Raw genomic sequence first — 22,021 nt, forward strand, 5'->3', positions numbered from 1 at the left:
TTCACTCCAGAAATAAAGAGATTATTCTACCACTCTACAAGACTCTGGTCCGGCCACATCTGAAGTATGCTGTCCAGTTCTGGGCACCGGTCCTCAGGAAGGATGTGCTGGAACTGGAGAGAGTCCAGAGAAGGGCAACAAAAATGATTAGGGGAATGGAGGACATCAGCTATGAGGAAAGACTACAAGCACTGAACGTATTCTCTCTGGAGAAGAGACGATTGAGGGGGGATATGATATCAATGTACAAATACTGTACTGGCGACCCTAGCATATGGAAAAACCTATTCAGAGAAAGGGAATACAATAAGACACGTGGCCACTCACTAAAACTATAGGAAAGGCGGTTTAACCTTAAAATACGTAGGGGGTTCTTCACTGTAAGAGTCGTATCAGCAGGGAGCATCGATAGTTTCAAAAAACTATTAGATGGGCACCTTAAAGACCACAACATACAGGGGTATACAATGTACGGTTAACAACACACGCACACATCATAGGTTGAACTCGATAGGCTAATGTCTTTTTTCAACTTTACAAACTATGTAAAATACTTCTAAGACATTGACCATGGACAGGTTTGCAACAAACAAATGTTTAAGAAAAAAAAAACAAAAGCAGAAATCCTTATATCTATATATTCTAGATCAATTACATTAGTATTGATTATTGAGACCAGAGAATCGTTATGACAGCCAAGCAGCTAGCTTTTTTAGAAGGAGAAATCGGCAATGGCAACCTAGGTATTTTTCTCATAAAACCCATCATTAGAGTCATATAGGAGGAGATTTACTAAAACGAGTGCACACAGAATCTGATAAAGCTGTGCATAGTAACCATAGTAACAATCAGCTTCTAAATTCAGCTTGTTCAATTAAGCTTTGACAGTAAAACCTAGACGCTGCTTTATACTATGTACAGCTGTACCAGATTCCATATGCACCAGTTTCAGTAATCACCCCCATAGTTTTTGCCATTGCTGGATTTTGAAAAAAGCCTAGTTGCCTGGCTGTGCCTTGCTTCAGTAAATGAGTTGCAGACCATTGCATGTCTTTCTATTAGTAAAAATACCCTGAACTCTTTCATGGCTCAAAAAAGGCAAGGAAAGTGGAAAAATAGCACTGGACCCATAGGGTTACCTCAGTGATTTTGCTATCTAAAGTACTGATGATGATGTAAATGATCCCGGCAGGCAGCTTCTACACCCAAGAGGATCTCTACAGTCTCCTTGGCCTGTAGTGTAAAGTAACAAAAATTGAAACTGATTTGCCACACCATCGCCATAAGGTTCAGATACAACTTTATTTCAATAAACGTCAGGGAGTTGCCATCGTGTTTCGTGGGTTCAAAATTGCCAACTGCATCAGGGTTTGATTGACAAAAATGTGAAGTGAACTGGACCCTTTAATGTTTTTTTTTTCATGCCTTGTCAGCAGCTGGTTTGGCAGCCTGAATGCCCTCCGTACCCCCAGTTCAAATAGTGTCTAGAGGAAATAAGATAATCTTTCTGGAATCTTAAGTAGCAATCAGGCAGGTAGAGAAGGATGTACAGCAACAATATTTTCCTGCGCACTGGTGTGATGGTGCAAATCTGAAGACAACTTTGTAGTTGCAGGTGGATATTACTGCAAAGCTTTGCTGTCCTCTATGACTGGGGTTGTCCTCAGAATACTGTAGAAAATAGATAAAAACAGAGGGCACACTGGCCTTGTGCATCATCCAATGTAGATTAATTAAAAATAATAAAACATAAAACTACTCACAGTGTAAGCCTCTAGCTGAAGGGAGCAGTGGCGTACCAGCGAGGGGGGGGGGGCGGCCCGCCCCGGGTGCCATGCACTGGGGGGGTGTCAGGCCGGCGCCGCTCATCTCCATGTGAAGGCAGCTGCTCCTTCAGTCTGCGTTGCTTACCCATGCTGCTCGCAGGGGGCGGAAAGAAGGTGCCCAAAGCCCAAGCAGCCTCCCAGTGTGACTGGATAGGAGGAGCGGTGGGGCAGCTGCATATAGAGGAATTGATCTTTTCATATTCCTCCAACAGACGTCCTGAATGCCTGATTCTCTTCTTCTCCCTTCCGCAGACATTTAGCGGATGCAGGAGGAATATGGAAAGATTAATTCCTCTATATGCAGCTTCCCCGCTGCTCCTCCTATCCAATTTCTTTTTCATTTGCTGGCCCCCAGTGCTGCCCAGCACCCCCCCGCCCCAGTGCTGTCCAGCCCCCCTAGTGCTCTCCAGCCCCCTGAGTGCTCTTCAGCCACCCCTCTCTAGCTCCCCCAGTGCTCTTTAACCCCCCCAGTGCTCTTCAGCTCCCCCCATGCTCTCTGGCTCCCCCAGTGCTCCCCCCCCGTGCTCCCTGGCTGCCCCCTCAGTGATCTCCAGTTCCCCCCTAGCGAGCTTTGGCTCTCTCATTGCAGTGATGCACATGTTTTATGTTGGTGTCAACGAGCCCATGTTGTTGGTGTCAACGAATCCTTGCAGCATGTGTTCTTACCTTCTTTAAATTAGGAATGAGCTCAGGTATGTTCAAATCCTAGTCTAAATCCACCTGAACTATCCTGTCAGGAAGCTACCACTGCACAAAGCCAATCATAAGCATCCAAGGCATTCCCCACCCCACAACTGCACATATACAAAGATTGTGTGTACATGTACAGTAGCTGTGGGGCAGAAAATGCCTGGCCACTTATGATTTGATGTGTAGTGGCAGCTTCCTGGCAGGATAGCTGAGTTGGGCTCGGATGAGGATCTAAACAGGATGTTGATGCACTTGGTGGCTAAAAACATAAACGCACACTACTCACTAGGGGGGGAACCTCTGGGGGAATCAAGGATGGAGAAAGATCTGGGGGTCCTAGTGGAAGATAGACTAAGCAATAGCATGCAATGTCAAGCTGCAGCTGCCAAAGCCTACAGAATATTAGTATAGAGAAGGGGATATATTCCAGAGATAAAACTATAATCCTGCCACTTTATAAAACTTTGGTCTGGCCACATCTGGAGTATCCTGTCCAATTCTGGTCACCATTCCTCAGAAGGGATGTGCTGGAACTGGAGAGAGTCCAACGAAGGGCAACTAAACAAATTAGGGGATTGGAGGACCTTAATCAGAACAATTGGTGGTATCAGCGGGGAATATCGATACTTTTAAAAGACTCTTGGACATGCATCTTAAATAACACAATATGGTAATGAATATCGTCACTGACACACACACACACCTGCACAGGTTGAATTAGATGGACTGTTGTCTTTATTCAATCTTAACTACTATGTAACTATGATATGAGATGTCAGCTATTGAGTCACTTTTTAACAGCCCTGTGAGGGTAAGCATTCATGAAAGCATGCAGAACCCTTTCTAAAATGTTAGGTTGATACCGACATTACGACTAGAACTCTGTATGAGAACAGGTGCATGGGGCGGCCTGGGACGGGAGGAGGAATCTCGGAACTGTACAGGTTATTTGCCGACACGACTGCTAAACCTTCCTATCAGCTGGCTTGGGAGACTGACGTGGGGGAAACTATTGACGAGGAGGACTGGGACCGGTGGTCGACTATGGTGCACAGGGGTATACTCAACACCACTCTGGTGGAGGCGAACTATAAGGTGCTATCTCGGTGGTACTTGGTGCCAACGAGGCTGACCAAATTGTTTCCGGGCACCTCCCCCCTGTGTTTCCGACAATGTGGGCAGCACGGGGATATGTACCATGTGTGGTTGAGTTGTCCGAAGGTTCGGCGATATTGGATTCGGGTGATTAACCTGATCCACTCGGCGACGGGCCAGAGGATTGATAGAGACGCTAAAACGGTGTTGTTTTCGGACTTGCCAGTTGAGATTCCCAAAAATACCCGTTCCCTGATATTTTTCATTCTCCTGGCAGCAAAAATTACTGTAGCGCGTGCTTGGAAAACGCCTGCACTGAATATATTGCATGTGAAAACTAAAATGTCGTGGATTATGCTTAATGAGAAGTTGGCCAGTATTAGTTTGGATAGACAGCGTAGATTTGACCGCGTGTGGAGTGACTGTTTTCCTTTGTCTTCCATTTACTTTTCTCTTGGTCTCCTTTTCTTTCTTGTTCTTTTCTCTTCTGTTCTTCCCTTCTCTCTCCTCGTTTTTCCTCTCTCTCCGCCCATGGTGGTGTGGGTTGTTCTTCTTTTCTTTTTTCTGGTCCTTTTGCTTTTCCATTTATTAGCTTTTTGGGGGGTCTGGATGCAGGAGAGGCGTTATTAGCTCTGACTTCAGAGCTTTGGTTTGGGTTTCTTGCAATGGGTCTGGATTGCTACACTATTTGACCGTTGGTAGGAGACCGTTGGTTTCCTCTTCAGGGGAAGGAAGGCTGGGGGGGGGCTTCGCCCTTTCGTGGACACAGTTTGTGCCCATTCGGGGTGTCTGGTGCGTGGGGGGACCTCTGCTGGCTGGTCCGTTAATGGAGCTTGGTGAGTCCTCTGGACTCTTGATGTACCTCCTATTGAGGAGACTACGTTTTGGGATTTAATGTATTTTGCTGTTTACCTTTTATAACTGACTTCCTAGTTGCCAATACTGTTTTGAGCCATGTTTTGATATGCACTGTTCTGGTACAGGATGCCTTTTCGCATGCTACCCCCTTTCTTTTTTCTATATTTTCTACTTTATGTTTTACTATTGTAATGTGTTGTTTAAAATCAATAAAAAACTATTGAACACTAAAATGTTAGGTTGAGGATTCAGCTGTGATAACATTTGCTATGGGGCTAAAAGGTTTCATTTTAATTTTAGTGTCTAGGGCTAAAACGTACAGCTCCGGTGTAAAAAAATTAGGCTTCAATGGTAAAGTGGACGTTATTTTATTTAATAAATAGCACCATGGTTGGAAACAACTCCTAGACGAAATATCTGTGAAAGAGGAAAATCAATTTTATTATAATGGAGTGGATGTTATAGTTGGTTCAAGTTGGGTGAGTCTCATGAGAGAAGACAAAGACTGTAGGAAATATGACAGAAAGTCCACTCTCCTGTACTAGTATAGTCATTAACTGAAAAACAGCTGCTGATCCAGGACAAAAAGGATGACTGATTACTGAATGTCTGCAGCCTCCCCACGCTCAGCAGACTCTTCTTTGTTGGGTGATTGCTTGCTCCATGCAGTCTCTTTGAACACAAACCACACATTGGCAGCCCAAATAAAGAAATTCAGAAAACCAAAGAGCTGGTGACACAAACAAGAAAGAAATGATAGTGATGAATAGGAACAGGCATGTGATAAAACAGATACTCTTAAAATGTGTTTTAAATCCATCCACTAATTGGCAACATGTATAATATAGATTTAATGGGTTATTAAAGGTATTTGTTGTCAAAACAGGGAAAGATAATCACTACTACATGCATTCTGGCAATTGACAACAATAACAGGGGGTTGATTTACTAAAGGCAAATTGACAGTTCTGAAGAAGTTGGTGTGATTGGCCAACGAAACGCGTCAGCGTAACGTCACCATCTGTGTTGACTAATGCGATAGGAGATGACGGACACACACCCATTCCTCAGCTAGCTATGGTAATGAAGGAACCAACACAGCGGGACTTTCAACTGGATTATCTATGCACATATGAGTCGCACCAGTGGCAGCGACGTGGGTCGAGGTAATCGGACGGTGGTGAGTGATTCTGTTCTCATTCAGATTCTTCAATCTGCTGGGACTTTTGCAGTTTACCTCCCCCACAGTATATGTTATACCTAGGCTGTATATACTCTGGCTTGAATTAGCAGCCTATTGCACTGGAGGTCGGCAAGTGCAGACTGCCTATGCTCCATTACTGCCAGCATACTGGTATACCGTCATAGTTACCTTTCATCTGTTACCTTTGTACGGTCTTCCATCCGGATTCCCAATCATCAATTGATGCCATTTTCTCTGAGGCCATACATAACCCTGTAGTGGAACTGCCTACCAATATTACAATGCTCTGGATGATTGTGTGACTGTGGTGGGTAACGAATGAGCAGCTGCTCTATCCCAGTTTTTAATTGACAATGTTGTCTATTTAATCGGTGAGGTGAAGGTCATTATTTTGTGTTTATTTGTACATTGAGGTGTTCATTTTCTATTCAAAAAAGCATTTTCTATACCTGTGTGTCCCCTTGTGATGATCCTTTCCCCTTTTTTGTAAATAGACAGTTCACTTTGCAAAGGAAATTGCACTTTTCAGGGCAATTTTCCCCAGACTTTAGTAGGTGCGGTAAAGTTGCTGACTTCCAGCATCCAATCATGTGCAGTCAACAACAATTTTTTTTTTCCTTGGATATTATTGGGTATTTATCGCAAGGTGAAATTTTAGCACATTCAAAATTGCTCTAGAGAGAATTGCCTTCCAAAGTGCAACTTTGTCTTTTTTTCAACCTGACTAAACTATGTAACTATGTAAGATAACCTTTGCCTTCTAAAGGGTGAGAAAATTTGACTTACAAGATAGAGCTGTCAGCTCCAAGATGCTCCTGGCCAAAGTGATGGCAATGATAAATGTTGCTTCTTGAGATAATGTCAAATGAAAAACCTTACATAGGGTAAACCCTGAAGAACAGAAAGTACTGAATTGATATTATATGAAGCCTGGAAAATCCTAAAGGGAATTGGGGGAGGGGGATGTGAGCAACATCCTGGACAAAGGTACAAATCAAAAAATTAGAAACCAAGGATCCTTAAAGAAAGACTGCCAGAGATGGTATCTGTCAATAATGCTGCTCTGTGCCAGGAATTAATCAAAGCCAGACTGTAGAAAGATCAAGTATAGAACTCCTCCCCAACTGAAGAGGCATACATTCATTGTGATGATCTTCCAAATACCATGCTGAAAAACTCAACCCTGTGACACCACTGAGGACCAAGGCCACCACATCAGAAACATCTTGGTTTGCACTGAAAGGAAAATCTCTCTCCAGGAAGAGAGGAAATCTGTTCCAACTAGACAGCATGTCTTTCTGGAAAGCCCTGTTGAGGAACCAATCAAAGGGAATAACTTGGTAGTATCCTTAAAGTGGGAGTAAACTCCCATCTCTGACTTTTACCTATAGGTAAGCCTATAATAAGGCTTACCTATAGATACTCTAAATATCTCCTAAATGTACACAGTTTAGGAGATATTTACTGTACATGCAGCCGATGATGTCACCAGAGCAACACGGGCCGCTCCTTCAGAGTCCTGTAGCTTAAATGGCTGCTCCCGCGTGCATGCACGGGAGTGACGTCATTGCGGCTCCGGCCAATCACACAGCCAGAGTCCGCGAACCTGAAAGGAGCACTAGGTGAAGATGGGAGCACCTGTAGTGGTGACACTGCGGCACTGGAAGGCTTCGTTTTCAGGTTAGTTTAACATAATTTGCTAATATGCGATGCATATTAGCACATTATGACATTACCTTTCAGGGTACAAAAAAAAAACCGTCCAGCAATTTACTACCGCTTTAAGTACTTCCCAGGTTTTATTGTGAGGGACACTTATTCTCCTGTGACATTGCCCTTCTCTGTTGACTTGGTGAACTCTGAGCAAGTTGGTCGACCACTGACGAATGCGCAACTTTATAGCTTTTGTTTTGGAATGTCTGTTTCTACCTTTTGTATGATTTGAGCTGGGGAAAGCCTAGAAGGTTCTGTTCCGTAACACCCTTTTCTAAAATGAATAAAGAGAAATTTGAAAAAAGGAATGATGATCTAGGAGTCCCAAGACCCACATGCATTTACAAAGAGAAGACCAGCATTGCATTGCACTTTGTTCTATGTTCCACCAGGGTGGGAGTTAGAATTTTGGTAAAAATTCTGTGGACTCTGGTCAACCTGAAAGGTAAGGTAATGCTGCAAACTGAAGTGGTCATCCCTTATTGCAAAACACAGAAAGCATTGGTACTGCTGAAAAATGGGAACATAGAGATCGATAGGCATCTTGGATATTAATGGATATTAATGGAGACCATTAATGTTTCCTGTTCAGAGAAGCCATCCTCAAGCAAATTTATTTCTGAACATTAACAAAAACATTCAACTCTTTGAGACCCAGAATGGGAGAGACAGATCCATCTTGCTTGGGCGCTATAAACAGATTTGAGAAAAAATAAATCAGATTCAATTCCATTTACTGGTTGGGGCCTTGAATAACATGAACTGTATATACTCCACTGGTACAGTGGTCATTTTGACAAGGCAGGACACTGCTTGATCCACAGTGAAGCAAGGTCACTTTTTTAACAAAATTCTCTTCAAATCGGTACAAGGACAGTAAGGATTTGGGGGAGGCAAAAATCTGTTCTTATCAGGGAAGCAAGTGCAATGGTCTTTGCAGACTTAGGAGCTCTAAAGCAGTGTTTCTCAACCTTTTTTTTAAATAAGGCATCCTTTAATATTATAGACAATCTCAAAGCACCCTTTAAATTATGGAAAGTCTCAAGGCACCCTATTCTAAAATGTAAAAAACTATTCTAATAGTTTTACAGAAGGCAGCAACATCCACACATAAGACACCCAATGTTAGAGGTGATTTATTCCTCCAAAGAAAACACACTTTTGCAGACTGGTGCTGACTAGTATTCCAATGTTTCTCTTCTCCCTCAATTCTCTCCATCAGTCAGCTAATGTAACCCCAGTGCTGGGGAAGAGGGGCACAAGAGGGTCAACCAAGGATGCTGTGGAGGCAACAGACATCCTCCTTATCAACAGATGACATCATTGGTCATTAGGATGCCAGTGTCTATAAAGTCCTACTGGTGCATAGGGAAAACTCATGGCTTTGTGTAACTAAAAGGCAGGCTTGATCCACCTGCTGGCTTTTTGATAAATCTTTAGGCATTTTGCCAAGGCACCCCAGAAGAAACTTAAAGGCGCCCTGGTTGAAAAAGGCTGGTCTAAAGGACCCAAGATTGAGGATAACACTTATAGAAGCAACAGGCTGACGCTCTAGTTTGAGTGGTGTGTACCACATTAACAAAAAATGGTCTAAGAAAATCAAAGTTTCAGCAGCTGATGGCTCTGAGTCTGCTATGGCCAAAGGAGGATCAGAAACATAACCTGCTGAGGAAAGCAAATGAGCACGCTTGTGCCATAACTTGAATGATTGTAGGGAAAACCTCAGCTGAGAGGTTTTTAAAGGAAAACTGTCAAAAAATAGTAAAATTAAAATATCATGTTTTAATATTTAGCTGTATATTTCTTGCTATTACTTTAACCTACCACCAAAGAACAACCCAAAATAAATTCTCCTGCTCCAAACAATCACCGCAATACCACCAAATTTTCATGTATATTTCCTTAGCTAGCTATATCATATTCCCTTTGCAAAGCGAATATGCTTTGCTCCTTTAGCAAACCAACCTCAGGGTGTCTTAAGGTGCCATTTCCTAATTTTTACTAAAATATTATAATATTTCAATTTTATTGAAAGGAAGAGTAGTAAAGGTGCAGTCGTTGTTATATTTTTCAGATGTCGATAGGTCATTTTAACATGGTATTATATACTTACCACAGATATGTTTGCAAGTCCAAAATATGGTGCAATGCTGGCACTGCATGTGGCTTTGTCCAGTTGGCACACCGGCATTGATGACAACAAGCTAGATGGATGGGTGGCTATTTTCACATCTGTCAAGCCTTTTCCCCAAGCTGAAGCAGCTACGAGCCACAGGAAAGCAAAGCCTCCAGTGACACAAACATCCTGCATAGATATAAAGAGATTTTAAATTACTGAAACTGAGCATAATGTTAGTTTTATTTTTTTTAAAGGTGCTGTTGGGGTAGTGTGAAGTTGAGCTGAACACTGCTGTAAAACCAGTAATCAGTACGTAGGGAGTAAAGAATGTTTTGCAAAAATTAGTAGAACTTTTCCATTGCAAAGATTCATATGGTTTCAGAAATAATTGTGGCTAACATTTCCACATCTACAGTATATGGAAGACAAACCATGTAAAAAGAAAGTAAGAAATAAGACACAGATACAGCTAAAGATCTTAGGAAGTATTAGAGTGCAATCAATAGATTCCAAGAAGTATATGGCCACAGCAAACTAAATGTTGGAATTGTGAATATAAAGCCTGCAAGCAAGGTACAGTGAGGAAGTGAGGAAATTAATAATTTGATCCCCTGCAGATTTTGTAAGTTTGCCCACTTACAAAGAAATGAAGGGTCTATAATTTTTATTATAGGTGTATTTTAAAAGAGAGAGACAGATTATCAACCATAAATTCAGAAAAAAAACACGATACAAATGTTATACAGTGGGGAAAATATATGATCCCCTGCAGATTTTGTAAGTTTGCACACTTACACAAAAATGAAGGGTCTTATCATATGTGTGTTTTAAATGAAAGAGACATAATATCAACCAAAAATCAAAATTCCCAAACCTTCTCTGAAACTAAATGATTCAGAGAAGGATTGGGAGAAAGTGCTGTGGTCAGATATTGCCACAGCACTTTCTCCCAATCCTTCTCTGAATCATTTAGATGTTCATTGGCAAAATTCAGACGATTCTGTACATGTGCCTTCTTGAGGAGGAGGAACTTGCAGGCTCTGAAGAATTTTAATCCATGGCGGCGTATTGTGTAACCAATGGTTTGTTTGGTGACTATGGTACCAATTGCCTTGAGATCACTCACAAGCTCCTGAAGTTCTGGGCTGATCCCTTACTTTTTTCATGATCATCCTTACCCCATGAGGCAAAATCTTGCATGGAGTTCCAGACTGAGGGCAATTATTACTATTTTTATTTCTTCCATTTGCGAAAAATCACTCCAACAGTTGTCTCATTCACACCAAGCTTCTTGCTGATGGTCTTGTAGCCCATTCCAGCCTTGTACAGGTCTACAATGTTGTCCCTGATGTCCTTTGACAGCTCTTTGGTCTTGACTTATTTTACTCACTGAACTGCAACTCCAATTATAACATTTGTATCACGTGTTTTTCTGGATTTTTGGTTGATATTCTGCTTCTAGCATTTAAAATACACCTATGATAATAATTATAGACCCTTCATTTCTTTGTAAGTGGGCAAACTTACAAAATCTGCAGGGGTTTAAATATTTAATTTCCCCACTGTACAAGAAAAAACATTTGGGATTTGGAAGTCTTCATGTAAGAGGACTGAGGGACATAACGCTTTTAAACTCTGTTTCAATGTCAGGTCACACAGAGTCAAAAGAATACAGTATGCATGAAGCCTAAGGGCTCTTTCACAAGGGCGTTCCTTTTTTTTTGCCCCGATCAGGTCCTTTTTTTTTTTTTTGTAACGGACACGGATGACACTTGTGTCATCCGGTCCGTATGTCCGTTTTTCATCCCATCCGTTTGCGGATGAAAAACTGACATAATGCATGTCTATGTAAATACGGATGTCTGCGGATGACACCACTGACATCCGTTTTTGCTTCAGTTCCGTTTTTTGAAAGGAAGAAAAAATAGGGTTCTCCTCCGTTCAAAAAAACTGAACTGAACTGAACTGAACTGACAAAAAACGGATGTCAGAGGATGATCATCCTCTGACATCCGTATTTACATAGAGATACATTATGTCCGTTTTTCATCCGCAAACGGATGGGATGAAAAACGGACATACGGAACGCCCGTGTGAAAGAGCCCTTACTCTTCTGTTCTTTTTTTTCTCCTAGTTTAGCAGGAGCAAAAATACGATAGAAAGCCATGGTGTTCCCGTATCTTGTGTTAATATGTTCTATTTGCCAAAATTCTGGCTATTAGAATGCATTACCATGGAACACGCCTAAAGTCCCCTAGCGTTAATGTGCATTTAAGCACTTTTGAGCATTTTTAAAACTCAAAAAACGCACAAGTGATGTTTTTTTCCTGCCTCCTAACTCCTATGTGTGCATTGACACATAGAATAACATTAAGGGACTTGCACGGCTCAAACGCCTGTAAAAGCAGTGTTTTTTTTTTTTTAGTTTAAGTGTGCATGAGGCCTTACTATATCTATTTCTGGTAATATTATATCCTGAATGCTGAAAGACTGTTTCTTCAGCATATAAATGTGAAGAAATATATAAATAGGGGCATGTGAAATAAAAAAAGGACCATGTCACTACAGAGCACAGCAGTGACATAGGGGATGGAGAATGGAACTACAGCAGAGAATACAGGCATTCAATACTTTGTGAAGTGCTGAATGCTAAAGAACCTGCGCCTTCCAAGACTTTATTTTTGTACAGTGTTCAATTGCCACTGTGTAACTTACTGTGTAGAGCTATAAAGAATGTTAAATCACATAAAAGTATACTGCTGATTTTGCCAACTTAAGTATGCTCAGCTTTGCTTTGTCCTGAATGGTGTGACAATGCAACAAGTAGATTTTTGCCTCTTATGGAACATGAACACTTGATATACTGCTTGTTAAATCAGTACATTGATAATTATGCTCATGCTTTCCTGTTGTGTTTTTTTTTTTTTTTTTTTTTTTTATGCAACAAATATTTCCAAGAGCCGCTTTCTACTCTGGCAAAAATAAAACTTGAATGGCACCCTGGAGACTCTGCCCATCATTTTTGCCTATCCTCAGTTTGGTTTACCACTAAGATTACAGATGGTTACTGCTGCTCTTCATGAGGGTATGAATGCACAAAAGCAAGTTAAAGGATATTCTTGCAAAAGTGTACACTTAAAATTTGATGAATGAAAACACAGGTTGTCCGGTAACACCAACATTTGGTGGGCCAGGGAACTGAACCTTTGCTTTGTTGATTCAGGGCAAATAAGTGGGCTCACCTAAAGCAGAGTTCCACCTGTTTTGGTGTTTAAAGTCAGCAGCTACAAAAAGTGTAGCTGCTGACTTTTAATAAACACACACTCACCTGTCACACAATCCAGCGATGCGGCCGGCGGGAGCCTCAAATCTTTCCCTTTTATTCCCACGGTGCCGGCATCTCTAGTTTGGGCACCCGGCTGTGAAAGCTTGCGGCTTCACAGCTGGGTGCGCACTGCGCATGCGTGAGTCATGCTGCGTGTCCTCAGTGGACAGGCAATCTTCTGGGACCTGTGACGTGTCCCAGCTTGTCGACCTGCCTAGGCGGCCTGAGCGGAAGTGGGAGCCGGTACCTTTCAAAACTATATACCCGCCCCCCCCCCCCCAAAAAAAAATGACATGCCAAATGTGGCATGTCAGGGGGTCAGGAGCACTTAAAGCGGAGGTTCCACTTTTGGGTGGAACTCTGCTTTGACTGCTGCCCTTCTCAGCTTTATATGTTTCCTTTCCTTGGTTTACTTGCTGCTCTGCTCAGCAGACAGCAGCAATGAAAAATACCTGGTACTCCTATGTACGGGAAGCATTCCATTCATTCTATGTGATAGCACTGGTGCTTAGTCTCCTGCCACCCAGCACATTAAAAGGGTTCAGAGAGTGCTCAGACCTATGTTAAGAAGTTGCAAGTCAAAACTTACAAAGGACATTCTCTCTTTGCTTTTAATGGCTAAACAGATTAGTGGGAAAAAAAGGAAGATGAGCATGTGAAGTTGGCCAGTGTGGTATTTAAAGTGGTTGTATACCTCAAATATGAGAAATGAACAAAGCATATCCCTCTATAATGAGTACTTACCTCAATCCAGAGTACTTACCTCAATCCAAAGTGTCATTTCAGGCTGCTGCCCTGTCTCTCTGCTATCTGCATGATTCACATATGAAAAGTTTTCCTGACACCAAATTAAAAAATTTGACGGGAGAGATCTCCAGCACACAGCCTGTGATTAACAGCCTCAGCTCTGTTCCTGTGTGCTGTGTGAAGAGGGAGTGTGTCCCTCCCCTCCAATCAGTTCTCCTCACGGAGCTCTGCAGAGTAAAACTTCAGTCCCCTAACCTTCTAGAAGTTCAGACATGCTGTATGAACTCTGAACTTTAAATTAATGTAGAGAAGAGAAGATTGCAGATAAACTGGTACAACTTAAGTAGGAGAATTTTTTTCATCTCTCTTTATCACCTGAGGCCAGGCACTTCACTCAGAATATGTAAGGGTTTAAAACCAGTTTAAATGAATCCCGGTTTAGTTTAAATCTTTTATTTTATTGGTGGATGTGCTATCAAGACCTCTAGGTGTTCCCCCTTTTTTCCCCTCATCATCCAGTTCTAACCATTTACTCTCTATTGTATAATCTCTTCATCTGCTAGTAATATTTTCACTTTTGCTTACCACAATTGGCACTCTCCGGATTGTGGTGTATCTTTCATGGAAAATCAAATAAATCACCAAGGCAAACATAGAGTAGAGGAAAGCAAAGACGGATAATGTCACAAAGAATTCAGCCGGTGCAGAAAAATCGCCTGAGAGGTGCAAGACGCGGGCTTCAGTGTCACCACATGGTGGCATCTCATAGCGTTGTCGGTACAACCTAGAGAAAACAGATACAATGTAAAGCACGGTACATAAACAAACAGTACTGAAAATGGTTATTTGATAAGTATCATAGGGAGCCTGATTCATTAAATATGTGCCAATAGTAACATTTCTTGTGGGCCAACCAATTAGCTTCCATCTGTCATTTAAACACTCCAGGCTTGAAAATCAATCAGGAATTTTACCCTTAGCACATTTTTCATTCATCAGCTATAAAGGGGGTGATTTACAGGGGTATGGCCTTTGACATTTCATGTGACAGAACTATCCTATTCCTGAGTGTTCTCTGCAGGTTACCATGCTATGCTTTTCTCGACTGGAACGTAAAGTGCCGTTGCAGAGTGGAGCAATGACGGAAATGATCTGTGGCAAGTGGATACTATTCTTCAATATAAATTTGGGCCCACAGTGTTAAAAAAAAAAAAAAAATTACAGGTTTTCTCCACTTTCATAAAAAAAATAAAAAAAAAATATAGCAAATAAAAAAATAATATAGCATATACAGTTGCCATGTTGTAATTTAAAGGTATTAAAAGGACACTTCCTTTTCAATCTGCAGGTGCTGTCATTTTCTGAACAATTTATTGCAATATGGAAACCTGGAGGCTTTCTGTACACAGTTGATGAAAAGAAATGCAACAAACGTAATTCTGTTTGGAAATGTAATTTTGTTTGTAATTTCTGCTTGTGTGATTGGTTCACTTATTTTCCAGACATCAACATTCAAAAACATTTTTAGACATCCTCTGCAATAGGAATTATATTTTTGGTGAGATACTCCCTAAGGGTTAAAGTGATTGCAAATGATCACATTGTAAAACAACCCATTCAGTCTAAAATAGAAATAAAAGGCAAAACATTTTTGTATAGTTATATAAAAAAAATGTAAATAACTTTTTTTTTTTTTTTTAATATAAATGATCACTTTCCCTCTATTCTGAGCTGCATAAGAGAAGTAGCACCCCACTGAACTTGCCAGTGAATAGCTGTGCATCAGGGGCATATCAGGTCTGAATATTGGAGAAGAGTACACTGAGTTCCTAATATAGCTAAAGAACTGACCATGTGGTGTGCTCTCCTGCTTAGTGTGGTCAGTTTTTAATAGGAAAGCAAGGGGACTAGCAGGAACACCATGGATTTCACATAAAGAAAGCAATACAAAGGGAACAGGAAAGTTTCTCATACATGTACATGGTACAGCAGGCACATATCAGGAATATGAAGTGTTGGGGTAACAAACGCTTTAATTACTTCTAAAGGGATGCAGGACACTGCAACTTTCATCGTTAGAAGACTGCAAGTGCATCAGCTAATTAGACCGAACACAGGCACTCCTATACAGGGCCAGGCTTTTTCTTAAGAACATAAACAGGTAGGGCTCTACAAAGTTTGTTAAAATCCTTGCAATGTACATTGATCCCCCAGAGGGGATTGTTTTTTTTCTCAACAAAAGTGGGGTAACTCTTTAAATTAGGTAAAAAACAAATGTGGTAAAATACTTGAAAATCCTAAAAAAAAGTGTGGTTTAGATATAGGTAATAAAAATATAAAATACGTGGGAATGTTTTGTACTTAAATTTGTCATTTGTCAGATCTAATAAAATAACGTGTCTCAGGGACTTAGTATAGTATTATAATGGTACGTTAGAATATTATAAAAATGCAGCAGCCTAAACTGATTTAGCATAGTAAAGCTATATATTCAAATCCAAGTAATAATGATTGTGGCTACCACGCTATGGTTTTACCTGAAAGGATATGAAAAGGACACAGAGATGAGATCTGTGTCTGTCTTTGCTTCTGACACTTTACACATCACGACTGCTGCTGTTTCTCCAGTGAATGAACCACAACATCCAAAGGCAAAGATAGCAAAGAGCTATAACAAAGAGGAAAGGAGGGAAAGGAAAGAATGAACATTAGAAGCAAGAGAGCTTCATATACAGTATATAGACAAGAGATGTGTGCACAGGAAGAGCCCATGCTGTGTAAAATGTTTAACCTATACAAATATAGTATATAAAATAATCTTGTTCTATAATGTGGGTAAAAACAATTGCTAATTCCCTAATAATAAACATCCAGAGTTGTATAAAAGAGTTGTATAAAGTACTCAAAATCCATACTTGAGTAAAAGTACAAGTGCTCGATCAAAAAGTGACTTGAGTAGAAGTGGAAGTGATCGATCAAAAAGTGACTTGAGTAGAAGTACTAAAGTATTCAACATTTTTTGTACTTAAGTATTGCAAGTAGTTTTTTAAAAAATTTTGCTACTCAAGTACTGAAAGTAAAAGTACAAAGTACTGTGTTATGTAGTTATTAAAGAAAGAAGTCAAAAGTTTGAACATCATATTGTTTTTTATTATTTCAAATGCAGCTTTTATTTATACATACAGTAGCTTTTATTTTCGTATGCGCTGATAATACACATGTTTTGAGCTTCATGAAACCTGCCATCTACTGTTCTGGCAGTGGTAATTTTTATAATAGTAACGAGTAACTATGCAGCACAAAAAAAAAATATCGGAGTAGAAGTATTGAAATCATTGAAAAAATGTAGTGAAGTAAAAGTGGAAGTAGGAGAAAAAAAAATCTACTCTAGGAAAGTACTGATACCGCCTTTCGGTACTTAAGTACAGTAGTGAAGTAGTTCTACTTAGTTACTATACATCTCTGTAAACATCAAACAGCAACTTTCAGCATGCAATATACTGTATAGGTAGACAGGGTTCAAACACAGCACAATAAAGATCATCTGAATTAATAACAGCTAGTATATTCCTAATTTTTTTTCTGAACTTTCACAGAAATTAGCTCCTCTTACAGATACCTATAAGGCCTGGCCAACTTACTGTGTATATAAAATCTTTCTTTGAAACTACACTGAGCAGGGTAATTTTATAGAAAATAAAGTTGGCATAGCTATTTATCCACATGCATTTATTCTGTATGCATGTATGTGTACTCTGTCCACATACTGCACATTCATTTTGTATGAATGAATGTGCTTCTTTTTTCCCCTACAGGTCGAAAGAGAGATGTTTGGGAAAATACCACAAAATGGTCACTAGATGGAACTAAGGGTTATTGGTAATAGAATACTTATTTCTTATGGTTTGATCTCCTATGATTTGAATTTGCCCCATTTGCACAGAATGAATGCACCAGCAGTTTCGCTTGAAGACTAGCTATGCAAACTTTTAAAAAACACACCCTAAGCTTCACATGGTCACTGTCTGACCATTGACCTTCACATGGTCAATGTAAAATACATTACACATTGCAAGCGAATATTATTTTCTCTGTATAATACATACATATTGAGGCCAAGATTATAATGCAGAGCACAAAGTAATATTAGATAGGTACTGTTTTTAAGGCACATACAAACTGTATGCAAACAGTCTCTATTAGTGTTCATGGTAAAAGCAAGTTGTATATGCATACAGTATGCCTGGAGTTTGCATCAGTCTGCACAGATAATACGTTATATACTGAAACTATCTGTTTCAATTAAATACATTGTAAATAAATAGAAGAGATAGGAGTCCATTGTTGCTGAAGAATACCATAATTCACAAGTTGTATGGCTGGTTTTCTAAAATCATTGGCATATATTGATAATTTGTAGATTGCCATACAAATTTGATTTCTACCTATTTTGTAACAATCGCAGGTTTGACCTTAGTATATTTAGATAAATTTGCTTTATGTATTGTGTATTTTTTAAACTAATGTTCTCTCCAGAATGTATTTTAGTTAAGTGAGATAAAAAAGTAGCTGGGGAAGCACTGTAAAGTCACAGAGAAATAGAAACCTTGAGGAAATGTTTATAAACTATCTTTTTTTCAGAAAAAAAAAATACACAGAAATGTCTTATCTCCATTGTTCATTGCTTTTCAGTGCAAAATGCAGAAATGCATTTTTTCCATCGTTTACTGAGGGACACAGTGCTGGGTTATTCTGCCACACACAGGAGGTCCGGGACAAGGTCATAATAAAATAAAAAGGTTTAAAGGGAGAGTAGTGGCTCTAATAAGACCCCTGCTATACACCCTCAATTTACCTTGGGGTCCTCAAGAGAATGGAAAGCTTTCTCCAGCTCTTCAGGATTTTCTTCAGGCAAGCAGCTGCTGGTTGATACATTCTGAATATCTGAATTTCTATGAAAGTCTCTAACCAGCCAATGAGCACAGTGTTTTACTGGTTGATGAGAAACTGGTTATTTCACGGATTCCGGTCAACCTGCAGCTGCAGCTGACAGATATCAGAAATCACAGAAGCCTCTGCAGTCTGCCAAGCAGCATAGCATTTTACCAGTTATAGAAAGCCCTGCAATAGGCTCTGTTCCTGAAGTGCAGGGCCGGTGCTTCCACTAGGCAAACTAGGCAGCCGCCTAGGGCGCATTGCAACCTAGGGGCGCAGCCATGAGTCGGCACTCTCTGTCCATCATGAATGATCCTTGTGAGCTGAGGGGAGGGGGCGGAGGAAGAATAGACAGAGGAAGATGCCAGGTGTCTGGGGCAGTGGCTGAACTACCAGGCCCTGGCTTTCCACCACTGTTGGGGGGGGGGGGCAAGAGGCAGCCCACAGGAGTGCTGCCTGCATGATGATCCTCTTTGGCTGGAGCTGAGTAGTGTAAACCCTGGGCAGGAAGAGACTCTCTGCACAACTAAAATACAATAAAAAAACAAACTAGAGTTAACCCTTAAAGGTCCTACCTTCAGGACAGCGGTGGTCACTTTTTTCTAATACAAAGTTTCACGTTCAGTCCCTAAAGAGCCTAGAATGTTACATCTAAAATCACTACACTTTCCTTTTAAAATAGCATTCTTATGGAATACTCAATAGTAGGAAGAATTGATTTGGATACTAGACTTGTGGCGCTTTTCCACTACATGGAACCGAACGGTTCGGATCGCTTTTGCGCTTTTCCACTGCATGGCACCGCATGGTACGGTGTTGGAACGGTTTGGTACGGTACGGCGGCACTTTTCCACTGCATGGAACGGAACGGTACAGCTCGCTTAAATAGTACCACCTCGATTGTGGTTCCAAGAGGGCCGTACCGGTACCATATCCCACAATCCTTTGCATGCAGCCTTGACTGTTTGTCACTACTAGCCACTGATTGGTCAGAGAATCGTTGTTATCCCACCCACTTATTGCTTTAGTGGAAAAGCAAACCATACCGAACCGTTCCAACACCGTACCATGCGGTACCATGCAGTGGAAAACCAAACCGAGCCAAGTAGGGCCAAGCAGGACCGAGTGAAGCCGAGCCAGTACTTGCAGTGGAAAAGTGCCATTAGTGTTGCATCATAGCTGTCAGTAGCCCTAAGCGTGCAGCCAGTTGTATTTCAGACCTGAATCGAGGCAATAAGCAAATTCAAAGACATGGACCCACCTAGTGTCTAAACCCTTAATCATACTGAAAAAGCTCAGAAGTGGCAAGCTGTGGATAATGGCAGGAAAGAAAATAACCTCCTAAAGAATGATCTTGAGAAGGACCTGAACTGTGGAAGCCGTGTGTACTTAAAAATGTTAGGTAGAGGGCAAAGAACTAATCGTCAGTATTGCCTACAGGCTTCCTGCAGCTTTCTGTCTTCCAGAGAGAAGCTGTGGCACACAAAAAAAAAAAACTTTGTCTGCCTGTACCACATCTAGGATCGTAACACTGTGCCTTCCTCTGGATCAACTGTGGGTATAGGATTTTGTACAGGTATATGGAGTTTTTCTATTTGTGTGTGTGTGTTTTTTTCTATTCATTGAACCGGTAGACTTTTTTTCAACCAGAGTAACCAGAGACCATGTACTCTAACTATGTAACAATGACCTCATTAAGGTAGAAGAAGGACATGAAATTTCTTAAAAAGGACTGCCTAGTCTGCAAAACAATCTTATCCTTGTGAAGAACGAAGAAGGAAGATTTACAAGACAGTGCCACCAGATCAGATATATGCCTAGCCAAAGTGATGGCAATGAGAAAAGCATTCTTCTCAGATAAAGTCATAAAAAATAACTTTGTGAAATGCCTCAAAAAGGGGGCCCTAAAGCACAGATATCAAAACAATTAAGGACCCATGGGAACTTGATAGGTGGAACAGTGTAAATAACACCTTTTTAAAGAAGTGCGGGCAAAGAAATGAGAAGACAGAAATGCTAAAACAAAATAGCCAATATGTGGCACTTGATGGTCAGTCGGTCCAGATGCTGATCCATACCAGACTGGCAATAAGTAAAAATTCAAGTAAATAGGAAAGCACTGGGATTAAAGTCAAGAGTCTTGCACCATCTAAAGAAGGGCTGCTGTGTGTTGCATCAACAGCCATGCTGTAAAAATAAAAAAGGAGCAGCCTTCGAACTCCAACAGAAACCAAACCACCATAGTAGAGATGTCTTGGTGTGGAATAGGAGACATTTCCCAATGCTGGGAAAGAGAGGACCTGCCCCGTCTAGACAGCAGGAACTCATGCGGTGCTCTACTGAGGAACTAAGCAAAGGGAATCACCTCAAATAGCGATACCATTAGCTCCAGAATTCACATGCATCTGCACAAAGATGAACATTACTACCTCTGGGTGACCCTGACTTGAAGCCTGAGCAATTTCAGCCTCTATGGAGGCAAAAATACATTGAAAAAGCCTTTTGGCAAAGCTAGGGAGAATTTCTAACAATTTACGAGCTACCTGTATCTTTGCAAGGAATGCAGTGTAATCTACAGGCTTGGTTTTAGGGCCAAATGCTGGCCATGTGTGACTTGAATTTCAGCTGATTTCTGCTGAATCTGCTGAAATTCAAGCTGTGGGTAGTGCCACTTAGCTCAACAAACTTCAATCTGAAAATTAAAACAGCCAGATAAAAAGCTCTCAGCCAAACAGTGATTGCAGCCAATCAAATGCAACCACTGTTCGGCTATTCAGACAGCCATAGGATCAGTGTCAGAATGCAATAGCTGGCAGGGAAGATTTCTCCATCCACACTACTTAGCGTGGATGGGGAACCTATGGATTTCTCTTGTTCAACCCACAGGGCTGAATATGAGAAATCTTAACTTGTATGGCAAGCATAAGCCAACAAAGCTTTGCTAATTAGATCTCTGAAATAAGCAGTACATTTGGGAGCTGTGTACAAATGAAAAAGTATTTTCACAAACTGTGAGTGCTGATTCCTCTTGGTAAAGAAATTATTGATGCAGAGGGAACATGGCGACAAAGATATGCATCTCAGATGTCTATCAAGGCCATGCATTTCCCTTGTAACAGGTATTCCACGACCAAACGCCATTTCAAACTTTTGAAGATAAACAAAGGCATTAAGAGCCCTGAGGTCCAGAATGAGATGAACTGACCTTCCTTGTTTGGGCACTGTGGAAAAATTTTGCATAAAAACTTTAGCTTTATTCCCGAGTGGAATTCCTACTCCCTGGCCAATGAGACTTTGTGCCACTTTGAAGAGATCTAAGTGGAAAAAGGAAAATTTGAAGCTAAAAACCAGTTGAGTGGGGAGATAAGATTTGTATCTTGTATCCAGTCAATATAACCTCCCTTACTCAGGTGCTAGAAATGTAGCTGAGTCTAGAATATGAACACATCAGTAATCTCAACTTGTGATCCACTGGTTGTAGAAGTTTTTCTTTTTGGAGGACTTAACAG

General features: G+C 40.8%; 1 protein-coding gene across 1 annotated transcript in view; it reads right to left on the reverse strand.

Annotated features, from left to right (window-relative positions):
* Positions 1 to 1,377: 1,377 nt before the first annotated feature.
* SYPL2 (synaptophysin like 2) overlaps positions 1,378 to 22,021 on the reverse strand; it is a 54,592-nt gene continuing 33,948 nt past the window's right edge. The window contains exons 3-7 of the mRNA XM_082246187.1: positions 16,115 to 16,245; positions 14,163 to 14,361; positions 9,500 to 9,691; positions 5,072 to 5,199; positions 1,378 to 1,671 (exon numbers count right to left, since the gene is read on the reverse strand). Coding sequence (XP_082102313.1) covers positions 1,623 to 1,671; positions 5,072 to 5,199; positions 9,500 to 9,691; positions 14,163 to 14,361; positions 16,115 to 16,245 — 699 coding nt within the window. The 3' untranslated portion in view covers positions 1,378 to 1,622. The remainder of the gene's footprint in view (positions 1,672 to 5,071; positions 5,200 to 9,499; positions 9,692 to 14,162; positions 14,362 to 16,114; positions 16,246 to 22,021) is intronic.

The sequence above is a fragment of the Pelophylax lessonae genome (genome assembly GCF_965119305.1).
Source record: "Pelophylax lessonae genome assembly, chromosome: 2".
NCBI classification, from domain to species: domain Eukaryota; kingdom Metazoa; phylum Chordata; class Amphibia; order Anura; family Ranidae; genus Pelophylax; species Pelophylax lessonae.